Here is a 14,845-nt window from a genome sequence, read left to right as displayed (position 1 = left end):
TGTGACATAATGTTTACTGACAAAATGTAAGGGTGGAGCAGTGAACGTCTCTGCATTTACCCCTGCGATGATTTGAGTTGAGGTTTTCAATGATACGTTTGTGCAGTATTCTTTCATTGCTATGTTTTGCTTGTACAGGCTTGTCAGCTTACAGAGTGCAAGTTAAATCGGGAAAGAATATATAACTGGAAGGCAGATACAAAGTTTTTTTCTTTTCTCTCCAATTGGTGTTTTCAAAATAGCTCATATTAACTCGTAACCTAAACTACAAGCTTTGTTTTTAAATTTGAAAGCGCTATTAGAAAAGTTTGCAAATGTAGAAGTAGAACTTCTCCAAACCGGAGATAAGTTGTGCAGAAAACACAATTGTAAGGGGGTTAAAAAAGAAAGAAGTCAAGAGGCTGTCATGTGACTTACAGAACACTAACCAGCGTCTTGTAACTCACAAGTGCCAATACTGTCATTCTGCCATGGTCAATAGCTGTGAATGTTTAATATTGCCCTCAGCGTGGCTTTCCTGGCCAATAATACTCTTGAAGGTGGAGGGCAAGATGCATTGGGCCTCAGCCAGGGTGGACAATGTCAGCCAGTGAGGCTCTGTTCTAAGGGGATTATTACTATTATAGAAATATATTATACTTATTTGAAAATATTATATACTGTTAATTCCTGCCAATTTTAAGTGTATGTATGTGTGTATATATGTGTACGTGTGTGTGTGTGTGTGTGTGTGTGTGTGTGTATATATATATATATATATATATATATATATATATATATATATATATATATATATATATATATATATATATATATATATATATATTTATAATTCATTCATACTGGTGTTTTCAAGAAAATAAAAAATGGTCCTCAGTTTGTATGAAACTTATTTTGCAGAACGTTTTACATGTTTGCTATTGCTGGTCTAATCTCATAGTTTATTAAAGTGCATCTAAGATTGTCTGGAAGAGGTGATTTAGAAAGTGTTTGTCCAGGACGTTTAGGGATAAAGAAGGCTTTGTGTGGGTGGTGTAATGTACACAATATAAGATACACTATTATTCAAACCAGGTTTAAAAAAAATGATAGATAAAGGATTTTTTCGTTTCTTCTTAATATATATTAATCCTAATTCCAATGCTTGATTGTGTTGTGTCCCATCCTGTGCTGTGAAGGCTGCGGTTAGAGGCCCTGGAAGAGTCCTCTGTGAGGTGTGACTGCTGCCGTTACAGAGGGACAGGTAGTATGAGCTGTTCCTATAGGAGCCACAGCTGATATAAGCAGCATGGGATGGGTGCATCATCAGCTATTTATATAGCGCCACTGATTCCACAACACTGTACAGAGAACTCACTCACATCAGTCCCTGCCCCATTGGAGCTTACAGTCTAAATTCCCTAACATACAGACACACAGACAGAGAGAGAGAGAGAGACAGAGACTAGGGTCAATTTTTGATGCCAGCCAATTAACATACTAGTATGTTTTTGGAGTGTGGGAGGAAACCGGAGCACCCGGAGGAAACCCATGCAAACTCCACACAGATAAAGGCCATGGTCGGGAATTGAACTCATGACCGGTTTCCTCCCACACACCAAAAACATACTAGTAGGTTATTTGGCTGCTATCAAAATTGACCCTAGTGTCTCTGTCTGTCTGTCTGTCTGTCTTAGGGAATTTAGACTGTATGTTCCAATGGGGCAGGGACTGATGTGAGCGAGTTCTCTGTACAGCGCTGCGGAATTAGTGGCGCTATATAAATGATGATGATAATTTCACCAATGGAGACATGATATCTAATGATACACTGAGTTTTTACATATTTACACCTGATCATGACCCCTTTTAAAGTGTATTTTACCAGTAAGAGTTTTTTTCTCCAAGTTTCCAATTGCAAGACTCAATTACAGGGTTGGGATTGACCTGAATATGACCTGGAATTGGTTTTACAGTTTATAATGCAAAATACAAGTTTAGAGGCCTGTAAAGAGATAAGGGATAAGTAAGAGTTTGAACTAGGATAGGGAAGAAGTAAGGGAGAGTAGATATGAGCAACATCAGGAGGATTATTATTTATTAATCTCCAGTTTGTCCATGCTTCCTGGCTTTGAAGTTGCTGCAGCTGTAACAACCTTTTATAGTCAATCAGATCACTGTAAATGTTCTCAGCAGCACGTGATATTTCAGGATAGAGACAGTGACCCTTCCAGTTGTGATTGTTACTGAGAACAGGTCTGCATGTGACGGGGACAGTATCACGAGGTTAAGAGAGGAATGGAGGCAGCAGGAAGCCACAGACTGAATTTAATGGTGAAAGATGGATCAGGGTTCTCCAATAGCAGAGAGTAGTGGTGCGAGGCTAATATCACACTGATGCAGAAAGACTGCGGAGTCAAAGAAACTTCTATGTATGCATCAAACTTGTTTAAATATTGACCAAATGCACAGTGTATGATTGGGAAAGCAATTCTTAGAAACTATTCTCACCACAGATGTTTTGTAAATTAAAATATAAACATGAAATATTTATTAATTGTAGTATTGAATTATTTTCGCTGGTCATGTCATGCTACCTTAGGGTCCCATAATTTTCAAATAAAAAAAACCCAAAATACCATTTAACTTAAAGTTTGCACACGACACAATATCTACCCCATAAGTAATTTTAGGTCCCAGATTAGTTAAAACCGTACTAGTAATCTGTGGCCACTTATCCTTTGATTGCATTGGGAATATGAATTATGGGAACATATTCATGATATGAATATTTTTTTGGGAAAAAGGGTCTATCATTGGAAAAGTAGGACACATGGTCATCCTATGTCACACAGGTGGTTGTCATTTGCATGTTAAATAGGTATTTTATGGTATTCAAATGGTGAGAATGCTTTTTAAGTTACAGAAGCATGTTGGCTTTAAGTAAAATTACTTGTAAACAATAATTGGCAATCTTTTTGTTTGGCTATGGTGGATGATTATTAACTTGTTTATGGAGTGCCAGCATATTCTACAGTGCTTTTATAATTGTGATTCTATTGTAATTAACTAACTTACATTTATAGAACAGCTATCTGAATGCAGGTTACTGTGTCCACTAGTGATATCTTTTAAATAGTGTATTATAATTTCTGCTAAAATATTACATATTAATAATAATGCTCTTTTTTCCTGTTCTCTTGTAGGATCTCACACTTGCTTTTCAATGTGGACTTTTTCTGTGTTTAAGGAAAGGCCCAAAGATTGCTATGAGGATTTAACTGATTCAAATTAGCTGTTCCGTCCAGGTCAAGGGTTTTATACCATGTATCAAGGTACGTATATATTTATATGCAGACATACATTTGTGTGTTGAAGCTACCACCCCTAAAATACAAGTGGATGAGGAAGCATCTTGTAAAACTCATAACTATTTGTAAAAGATACCATACCATGACAGGTCATGTCTACATGCAATATCATACAGATACCATACCATGACAGGTCATGTCTACATGTAATGTCATACAGCAATATCATACAAATACCATACCATACCATGACGGGTCATGTCTACATGTAATGTCATACAGCAATATCATACAGATACCATACCATGACAGGTCATGTCTACATGCAATGTCATACAGCAATATCATACAGATACCATACCATGACAGGTCATGTCTACATGTAATGTCATACAGCAATATCATACAGATACCATACCATGACAGGTCATGTCTACATGTAATGTCATACAGCAATATCATACAAATACCATACCATACCATGACGGGTCATGTCTACATGTAATGTCATACAGCAATATCATACAAATACCATACCATACCATGACAGGTAATGTTATACAGAAATATCATACAGATACCATACCATGACAGGTCATGTCTACATGTAATGTCATACAGCAATATCATACAGATACCATACCATACCATGACGGGTCATGTCTACATGTAATGTCATAGAGCAATATCATACAGATACCATCCCATGACAGGTCATGTCTATATGCAATGTCATACAGCAATATCATACAGATACCATGACAGGTCATGTCTACATGCAATGTCATACAGCAATATCATACAGATACCATATCATGACAGGTCATGTCTACATGCAATGTCATACAGCAATATCATACAGATACCATATCATGACAGGTCATGTCTACATGCAATGTCATACAGAAATATCATACAAATACCATACCATGACAGGTCATGTCTACATGCAATGTCATACAGCAATATCATACAGATATCATACCATGACGGGTCATATCTACATGTAATGTCATACAGCAATATCCTACAGATACCATATCATGACAGGTCATGTCTACATGCAATGTCATACAGATATCATGACAGGTCATGTCTACATGCAATGTCATACAGCAATATCATACAGATACCATACCATGACATGTCATGTCTACATGCAATATCATACAGATACCATATCATGACAGGTCATGTCTACATGCAATGTCATACAGCAATATCATACAGATACCATACCATACCATGACGGGTCATATCTACATGTAATGTCATACAGCAATATCATACAGATACCATACCATGACAGGTCATGTCTACATGCAATGTCATACAGCAATATCCTACAGATACCATATCATGACAGGTCATGTCTACATGCAATGTCATACAGATACCATACCATGACAGGTCATGTCTACATGCAATGTCATACAGCAATATCATACAGATACCATACCATACCATGACGGGTCATATCTACATGTAATGTCATACAGCAATATCATACAGATACCATACCATGACAGGTCATGTCTACATGTAATGTCATACAGCAATATCATACAAATACCATACCATACCATACCATGACAGGTCATGTCTACATGTAATGTTATACAGAAATATCATACAGATACCATACCATGACAGGTCATGTCTACATGTAATGTCATACAGCAATATCATACAGATACCATACCATACCATGGCGGGTCATGTCTACATGTAATGTCATAGAGCAATATCATACAGATACCATCCCATGACAGGTCATGTCTACATGTAATGTCATAGAGCAATATCATACAGATACCATCCCATGACAGGTCATGTCTACATGCAATGTCATACAGCAATATCATACAGATACCATGACAGGTCATGTCTACATGCAATGTCATACAGCAATATCATACAGATACCATATCATGACAGGTCATGTCTACATGCAATGTCATACAGAAATATCATACAAATGCCATACCATGACAGGTCATGTCTACATGCAATGTCATACAGCAATATCATACAGATATCATACCATGACAGGTCATGTCTACATGCAATGTCATACAGCAATATCATACAGCAATATCATACAGATACCATATCATGACAGGTCATGTCTACATGCAATGTCATACAGCAATATCCTACAGATACCATATCATGACAGGTCATGTCTACATGCAATGTCATACAGATACCATACCATGACAGGTCATGTCTACATGCAATGTCATACAGCAATATCATACAGATACCATACCATACCATGACGGGTCATATCTACATGTAATGTCATACAGATACCATACCATGACAGGTCATGTCTACATGCAATGTCATACAGCAATATCCTACAGATACCATATCATGACAGGTCATGTCTACATGCAATGTCATACAGATACCATACCATGACAGGTCATGTCTACATGTAATGTCATACAGCAATATCATACAAATACCATACCATACCATGACAGGTCATGTCTACATGTAATGTTATACAGAAATATCATACAGATACCATACCATGACAGGTCATGTCTACATGTAATGTCATACAGATACCATACCATACCATGACGGGTCATGTCTACATGTAATGTCATAGAGCAATATCATACAGATACCATCCCATGACAGGTCATGTCTACATGCAATGTCATACAGCAATATCATACAGATACCATGACAGGTCATGTCTACATGCAATGTCATACAGCAATATCATACAGATACCATATCATGACAGGTCATGTCTACATGCAATGTCATACAGCAATATCATACAGATACCATATCATGACAGGTCATGTCTACATGCAATGTCATACAGAAATATCATACAAATACCATACCATGACAGGTCATGTCTACATGCAATGTCATACAGCAATATCATACAGATATCATACCATGACAGGTCATGTCTACATGCAATGTCATACAGCAATATCATACAGCAATATCATACAGATACCATATCATGACAGGTCATGTCTACATGCAATGTCATACAGCAATATCCTACAGATACCATATCATGACAGGTCATGTCTACATGCAATGTCATACAGCAATATCATACAGATACCATACCATACCATGACGGGTCATATCTACATGTAATGTCATACAGCAATATCATACAGATACCATACCATGACAGGTCATGTCTACATGTAATGTCATACAGCAATATCATACAAATACCATACCATACCATGACAGGTCATGTCTACATGTAATGTTATACAGAAATATCATACAGATACCATACCATGACAGGTCATGTCTACATGTAATGTCATACAGCAATATCATACAGATACCATACCATACCATGACGGGTCATGTCTACATGTAATGTCATAGAGCAATATCATACAGATACCATCCCATGACGGGTCATGTCTACATGCAATGTCATACAGCAATATCATACAGATACCATGACAGGTCATGTCTACATGCAATGTCATACACCAATATCATACAGATACCATATCATGACAGGTCATGTCTACATGCAATGTCATACAGCAATATCATACAGATACCATATCATGACAGGTCATGTCTACATGCAATGTCATACAGAAATATCATACAAATACCATACCATGACAGGTCATGTCTACATGCAATATCATACAGCAATATCATACAGATACCATATCATGACAGGTCATGTCTACATGCAATGTCATACAGCAATATCATACAGATACCATACCATACCATGACGGGTCATATCTACATGCAATGTCATACAGATACCATACCATGACAGGTCATGTCTACATGCAATATCATACAGATACCATATCATGACAGGTCATGTCTACATGCAATGTCATACAGCAATATCATACAGATACCATACCATACCATGACGGGTCATATCTACATGTAATGTCATAGAGCAATATCATACAGATACCATACCATGACAGGTCATGTCTACATGCAATGTCATACAGATACCATACCATGACAGGTCATGTTTACATGCAATGTCATACAGATACCATACCATGACAGGTCATGTCTACATGCAATGTCATACATGTTGTGTAGCGGAGGGGAAGGTGATTGTTTATCACAGATTTATGTTCAGTTCTAAAACCATTTATACCATCTCTGTGAATGTTATTAGTAGTTATTTTATACCAGGCTAGTTGCATTGACTTTAGTGCATACGATTTACCAGTTTAGGCTTTATTTACACCTGTTACAGCTCACACTTTGTGAGCCCGCCAAGGGTTGTGACATCAATGGGAGATTTTTGGGTACGTAAGTGTTTGATTTGTTAATTGTTAACAGAGATCCTTGAGCCTGTTCTTTTTTTAGTTTCTGCTTATCAAAATAGCTATTGCTTTTAAATGAACCTATCACCAATGTAAATTCATACAAAAGCCATCCAAGCATATATAAGTAAAGTATAAATAATATTATATAAACTAATAAAACTCTACTCAGGTTTAAGTGTTTACTTGCCCTCTAACTTGTCTGAGTGGTGCTAATTTGATGAAGGCGCACATCGTTCATCCGTATACCTCTTCCCAGCACAGAATTGCAAATCCTTGATAGTATATTTTTCTGTCAATTTTAGAAAAGAAATTTATTTACAGCTCATATTTTTTTTTTTTTTTTTGCATAATACTAAAACTTAGGAAAATAGTAGCATCTGAATATTTAAATCAGAATTGCTATCTTTTAGAGTGTTTGCATCTTGGAATACTTCTAATACTCCCTTATTACCCCCAGAATACCTCTCCCCCATCTAATGAATAATTAATATTTACACTCTTACTTTTCCCAACAATTCTCCCTTTCCCCTTTTTATATTGGTGCTTATAACTTTTCAAGAAAAGACTCCTAGAATACCATATAAATTCTTAAATCGTTGTCTTTTTGTTTTCAGTTTGTAAAAATACACATTATCAGCCTCTGAGGGAGTCGGTATTGAAAAATAATAATTGTCTCAACTCAGTACAAAACCAAAACCATTGGCAAAGAAACATAATATTTTGTGGTTTTCCTTGTAATTGCAATGCTATAAAATGATTGACTAAGTCACTTTATATTCCTGACCCTGTCCCATGTGCACACATCTGCAGTCTCACAGGTCCAGAAAGTGTCCTAACGTTCCGCAGCTAATCTAACCGGACTAGAGTAGGACAAACATTCCTGAGCATTGAAAGGCAAAGAAATAGTTGGGTATCGGTATTGAAAGGCAGCAGTCACTGTAGGTAAACAGGTAAAAGATTTCCTACTGCTGTAATTCTAGTTATCGCTAGGTACATAGAGATGAGATGTTATATATGTCTGAGAGAAGACTTCATTGAACAGCCCCAAATGTGTTACGTCTTAGTTTCCCAGTTTAACACTGTCACCTATGGGGTGGACAAGGTTGTAATGAAGTAATAGCAGAAATAGGAAATACGATTTCTTTGTGGTACCAGTATCCTATCACCAAATATTGACTAGGACGCTGTAAATCCAATTCAGTTAGTTTTTGTGTATGTTGATTGCTGTTGCCACAGTCTGAAGTTTTTAGTGTGTGTGTGTATTTTATGATGGTCACCAGTATATAATATATGAGAATGCAGTTATCAAACTGGTATATAGTTAATTTTGTAGAAAAAAAGGGCTGCAATATATTAATCCTCTGGACAGCTGTAAATTATTGGTTGACGCGGGATCAATTGCCATCTGTTGCGGTCAATACTGGTGTCATGTTTGCCACCCCCCCCTTTCAAACAATGTGCCAAGCTGAAATCTGGAACGGAATTTGTGTTCTCCCAGCAGTTTTCGCTAAGGTTGGAATTAGCTGGATACCAAAATAATTATATAGATTATGCTGCTGCAGCACCTGCTGTGGATAGCTGCAGTATATTTCATGTAATCCCACTTTTGAGGCAGGAATATCTAACAAAAATTTTTGGGGAATGAAGTGAGAAAGGGATGTCCTCTATCAGGGATGTGTCTGATCCTGGAGGATCTCTATACTCATTTCAGCAACTGTCTCGGAAGCACTCATTAAATAACAAGCAATTCTATATGTATTTACAAGTTTGTCATTTCATCATGACCAGGACACTTAATATAACCAGATGGCCAGATTCTGACAAATTAGAAAGTTTGTTGCATTTCCACGGAACAAACAAATTTAGATATTTATATAAAAACCTCATTTTTTGTGAAGAATAATAGACTCTGGAAACACACACTTTGGAGTCAAGATATTCCCTTGTCAACAAATCTAGACGTTATACTCAAGTATCAAGACAAAACTTTAAAATGTTTAACCTCAGCGAAACCGCAGGAGGTTCTTATAAAAGTGTTACACAGAGCTTATATGTCAGTCACAGGGAAATCATTTCATATCGCAGGAGAGAGGTTCATGCCCAAAATGCAATCAAAGTCCAGCCACATTTTATCATCACTTTTGGGAATGCAGAAAAATGTCTCGCTGCTGGAACAAAATATTAGCCTTCCTAAACTCTATTTTTAAGGTAACATTGCGTGAAGACCCCATTCCATCCACTGTTATTTTGTAATTTTGGCACTTGGAAAGATAGTTTGCCTTCTGTTAATATTATTCCAATTCTAACGGTGCTATTGACAGTGGCAAATATAAGCAATTCTACGCAACTGGATTTCCCCTGCGCCTCCATTCCTAAGAGATGTGCAATTGGAGTCACTAGAACTCCCCTTTGATAGTCATGCAGCCTTCCCAGATGTTGAGAAGGGGGTACTTTAAGTTATTTTCTAAATGGGGTCGCTATGTGGATTCATTGCCAAAATCCCAACAAGATGATATTCTCAAAATATGTGAATCTACCAAATGGCCTTTGTATAGACGCTTGGGCTCGGATAATTAATGAAGCTTGATGGCTATTTTCTTTGGTCCCTCATGTACAACCTTGATGTAATGTGCTAATTTATACTTAAGTATTGTAGAAAAGTCATATGAAGATTGCCTGATACATTGATTTTGACTCTGGTTAGGACTTATATTACTATTTCAAAATCATATATTGAATATCTACTATCTGTTTTGTGTTTGGAAAATGCAAAAAAAAACGTTGTAAAAAAAATAAATGGCTTCCTCCACAGTGTCAACATGAAGGTTACACTTTGTTAGTCTTAGACGGGATTTCTGGTGTATATAGAAATGACCCTTCCAATTTTTGTTCTCCCCCCATGCTCACAGCTTATCTCCAGTTTATCTATTGAAACTTTTGCATATTTGTGAATATCACTGGAAGTTTTTCCTTTTTTAATAGCTTACATTTTACCTTTTAATGGCTCTTCATATTATGCTGGTCGTTTAAATGTAATTCCTAAAACCAGTGCCAGTTGCCAAACCTTTCCTCCAGCAACCAACCCGCTCACGGCGGCCTTCTGATTGGCATTGCATCCAGCCCTCACCCTTCTCTTTGTGGGTGCCTAAATCTAGTGTCCAGCCAAGTTGTGTGGCTAGCTAGACCACTAGGTGGTCGTTGATAAAGGCCATCACCTGGTCCTCTGGCATGTCTCGAGGGTTCGGACTTCGTGAAGGGTACACGTTTTGTTATCTGTACCGGTCATCGATGTCTTTGGTGGATTGTATTTAGTCTGGTGGCTCCTCACAAAATTGTTTGCCAAAGGATGCTGAAGACATAGCTCTGAGGATCACAGAGCACACAAGCCTTTCCACCACGACAACCTCATGATTCTCTGAGGAGAATCTATGTAACCATCCTCGCCCATCCTCATGACCTGTGCGTGATGGCAGAAAGAACAAGGAACTTGTGGATACAAGCGGTGAAAATGAGGTGAGGGTTTGGAAATTCAGGAACTTGTTGAAGCAGAGTCGCTAGTCCTGCAAATTGAACATAGCCAACTAAGGTGGTTTAGGCGTTCCATGTCCCACTGGATTGAGACCAGACACAGGACATGCAGTCCTTTTCTTCAATAATGGATTGTCTCTTTTATCTTTAATCACCTTAAGCATTTATATTATTTTGTAGGCCATACCCATTTCCTCAAATTTTCTTTGTTTTTGCCTATGAATAGCTTTTTGTTTGTACATAAGGATGTGTAATCAGTTAGCCCCCAATAGTTACACATCTGTTCCCGATATCTAATCTAAAGTAGCTACTAACCTAGAGCAGCTATTTTCCCAGAGCTCCCCGGTACCTCTGTTTAGTTACAGAGGGTGATGTGAGCAGTGGACCAATCAGATCCTGCAGTAACTGAGATTGTGGCTTGTGGTTGGTCTTCCTGCTCACAGCCCCACAGCAAGTTCAAAGCGGTGAACATAACCGTTTCTACGGTTTGCATATTACAGAAGTGATGGAGCTCTGAGAATGGAAAGAACCAGGTTAGCAGCATTTAACTATTGGGTAGTAATGTAGCTTTAAATGTCAGCTACCACTCGTGCAGAGGGAGGGAGCTTGTTCTGCGTCTACTCATTGTATTGGTGTTGAAAGTAATGTTGATTCTATGAAATCTGGAATCTGTCCATATTGTAGGGGAGAGATAAGGGCACTGACTTGTTACAGTGATACTGGAAGACTTTCTGGTGAACTGCTTATCACAGCATCTGTCCCTTGTGACACCGGACGAGAGACTTTGTTTCCCTGCGTTCTATACAGCGAAAGACGTTTCCATTGTAAGTAGGAATACTGTGTCTGAAAAATTATATGTAAAATGCTGCATACCTATTGTATGTTCTGAATAAATATTAAATCTTTAATTGTGCTATCTAAGCACCAGCAAGTCATTAATAATTTGTGTCTTTCGACATGTTGTGATCATTTAAACAAAGAAGTGTGCAGGCACCAGGTAAAGAACCCCAGAAACGATTGTGTTTAAAACAGTCTGTCACAAAATAATGCCATGCAAGTCTTTTTTATTTGTTTCATGAAGATGAAGTTTATTTTGTGTCTAAAAAGCTGAGTTTTACGTGCAGGTAGCGCTTACACTAGCAGGCTCTCTACAAGTGGAATATATACTCCTGGCCAGCTAGAGAGGGATAGACCTGATGTTGATTCTATGTCCGTTGCAATGAAACGGTTAATACACCTTGCCTTTTAGATGTTTTTAAAAAGGTTTGTATCAACGTAAAGCGCTATAAGGGGGGTATTCAATTGTCAGCGAGTTCTTTTTTTTTTTTTTTTTTAACGTGTTAAGTAATTTTAACTCTGTTTTTTATAATTTTCGAGCGAGTTAACTTTACCCGCAATTCAATTCCATTTTTAACGCTACGTTTTTTTTTCATCAAACGGTCCTCTCGCGCTTCAGTAGACGGTCTATTGAAAGTATGGGGTGTGCGAGAGGCAGCCGCGTTAAACGCTATTCAATGGTTTTTTAACACGACGGGTAAAACAGGCAAATATGCTGTTTCATCTCGCACCTCCTTGGGGTGTGTTAAAAATAAAAAACCTCTGAAAAGTATTGGAAATCATGTACAAAATATGGAAAAAAAAGTTAAACTTATGTTTATCACTAACGCCTAACTTGTGTGATTTTGATTTTCTTGTGAAAAAATATTGAAATAAAAGAAACCTTAAAAAATAAAATCACTAATTAGATTTATGTGCGTTTTTGGTACAAATATGAATGTAGTAATGTGTTTTGACATGGTATAGATGATTGTATGGTAAAAAATAGTTCAATAAAAAAATATGCTAAAAGAAAGTACTGTAATGTAGATATTATAAATGTGTATTAATGTGTAATGCAATCTAATGTATGGAAATGTAGGCAAAACCTTTTAATTGTACATGACAGCATTAAAACTCCACTAAAATCTCGCAAACACAATTTTTAACGTGCGGGGGCAGCGTTCCCTCTTTTTTTTTTTAATTGAATTGCACGAGTTTTTCCGCTGCGCTAATTCAAAACGTTCGCTATTGCCGGCAAAAACACGTGGGAGATTTTTTTTATTTAACACAGTGGGCAAAAATATAATCTCGCTAACAATTGAATACCCCCCTAAGTGCTGAACAGCCATCAAAACTCATCAAAGAATTGTTTTTTTGTTTTTTTCCTAAGGGGTGTGAAGGTGCACTTACTGTAGGTAGTAGGAAGTCTTTATATTGTACCATGAGTTGCTTATGGTTAGATGTTCAGGTTTTTCTGTATGTTTCTGAGAGCTGTTACTGCCAGTTCTAGCAGTGCAGATTTCAGATTTGCTAACTATGGGCAAGGTGTTCTGTTCTCTCTAAAGTGTTAATTTCATCACAACCGTCTTTCTCATACTCCCCCTTTACAATTGGCAACAAACACAGTAATAAAACAATACAGGGTAATACAAACAGACAGCGAGGTAAATAAGCTCTGCCCATAAGTTTACAATCTCCCTTGGTGATGCATGGTAGTGTGTAAGACATTTTCCCTCAATAAAATACCTAATGTGTAAATAACACCTTTTCCAAACACTTTTATCAAACTGACAACTGTAGCTTGACAAGTCTTTTTAAATATCTGCAAATAGTGATTTGTGTGTATGCGCTCCTTTCTTCCCACACATAGATGGGCCAAGTGGTTCATAATTTGATGGTTCTGCCATCAAATTATGTTCCTATAATTTCATTCCACGCTCTAGCTTTTTTTTAAAGGAACCATATATTTATATCCAATATAAATATGAGCCATTGTACTAAGGAGAATAGTCGCTGCCACCACCAGGCTCACTTCACCAGCACCGGGAACCCCTTACTTCTGGGTATAGCTGCTGGTTGCTATGGCTGCTTCCTGACCACTTAAGATCAGGACTGCGGGGTAATAGGCAGAGTGTTGTCTAAGGGCGCTGGGTTCAACACAGGACAGCCAGGGGATGGATTAGAGTGTTAGTTCTTATATGTAGGTCACTGAAATTCAGCAGATAATAGGCATTGTGCAGGAAGAGTAGTATTATTGCTCAATATTACTATTATTGTAGATTTGTAAGGGGCCACAGTGCTCCGCAGCGCCGTACAGTAGGTAAAACAGTACATACACAAAACGGGGACATACAAGGTAGACAAAATAAATGCAGACATGAAAACAAAGGTTATGGAGGACCCTGCTCATTAGAGAGCTTACATTCTATGTAGAAGAGGGCAAAGCTGAAATAATAGGAGCGAGTGTGGCTCAGAGTGGAGATTGGGATAGTTGTGAGGATGCATTAGTGTGAATAGTGTTATCAAGGATAAGGTCACCTCTAAAAAGAGATGTTTTCAAAGAGCTTCTAAAGATTTGAAGGCTGTGGGAAAGTCTGAGCATGTTTGGGAATTCCATAAGTGGGGGGAGTCTAGGCGAGAGTGAGAGGTGGTTACCAGAGACGAGACAAGGCGCAGGTCAGAGGTAGATTTAAGAGGGTGGGAGGGAGAGTGTTTTGATATGGGATTTGAGATGTTTGCAGGGGTAGTGTTGTTGAGGGCTTTGTATGTAAGGGTGAGTAATTTCAATCTAATTCAGCAGGACACATGGAGCCAGTGTAGAGATTTGCAAAGTGGTGCAGCAGATGTGAAGCGGTGAGAGAGGAAGATCAGTCTTAGGACGTC

The 14,845-nt window shown here is 37.7% G+C and overlaps 1 protein-coding gene across 4 annotated transcripts in view; it reads left to right on the top strand.

Annotated features, from left to right (window-relative positions):
* Positions 1-14,845, top strand: part of ST3GAL6 (ST3 beta-galactoside alpha-2,3-sialyltransferase 6) — a 113,073-nt gene that overhangs the window by 38,187 nt on the left and 60,041 nt on the right. For 2 of the 4 annotated variants that reach the window (XM_075197023.1, XM_075197022.1), the window contains exon 2: positions 3,186-3,314. In XM_075197023.1, coding sequence (XP_075053124.1) covers positions 3,305-3,314 — 10 coding nt within the window. In that variant the 5' untranslated portion in view covers positions 3,186-3,304. Of the gene's footprint in view, positions 1-3,185; positions 3,315-11,783; positions 11,968-14,845 lie in introns of those variants that run through there. The other 2 variants (XM_075197021.1, XM_075197020.1) reach the window with 1 other exon arrangement.

Source organism: Mixophyes fleayi, chromosome 2 (genome assembly GCF_038048845.1).
Source record: "Mixophyes fleayi isolate aMixFle1 chromosome 2, aMixFle1.hap1, whole genome shotgun sequence".
NCBI lineage: Eukaryota > Metazoa > Chordata > Amphibia > Anura > Limnodynastidae > Mixophyes > Mixophyes fleayi.
Note: the sequence above shows the minus strand (reverse complement) of the source record. Positions and strands in the feature narration are given on the sequence as shown.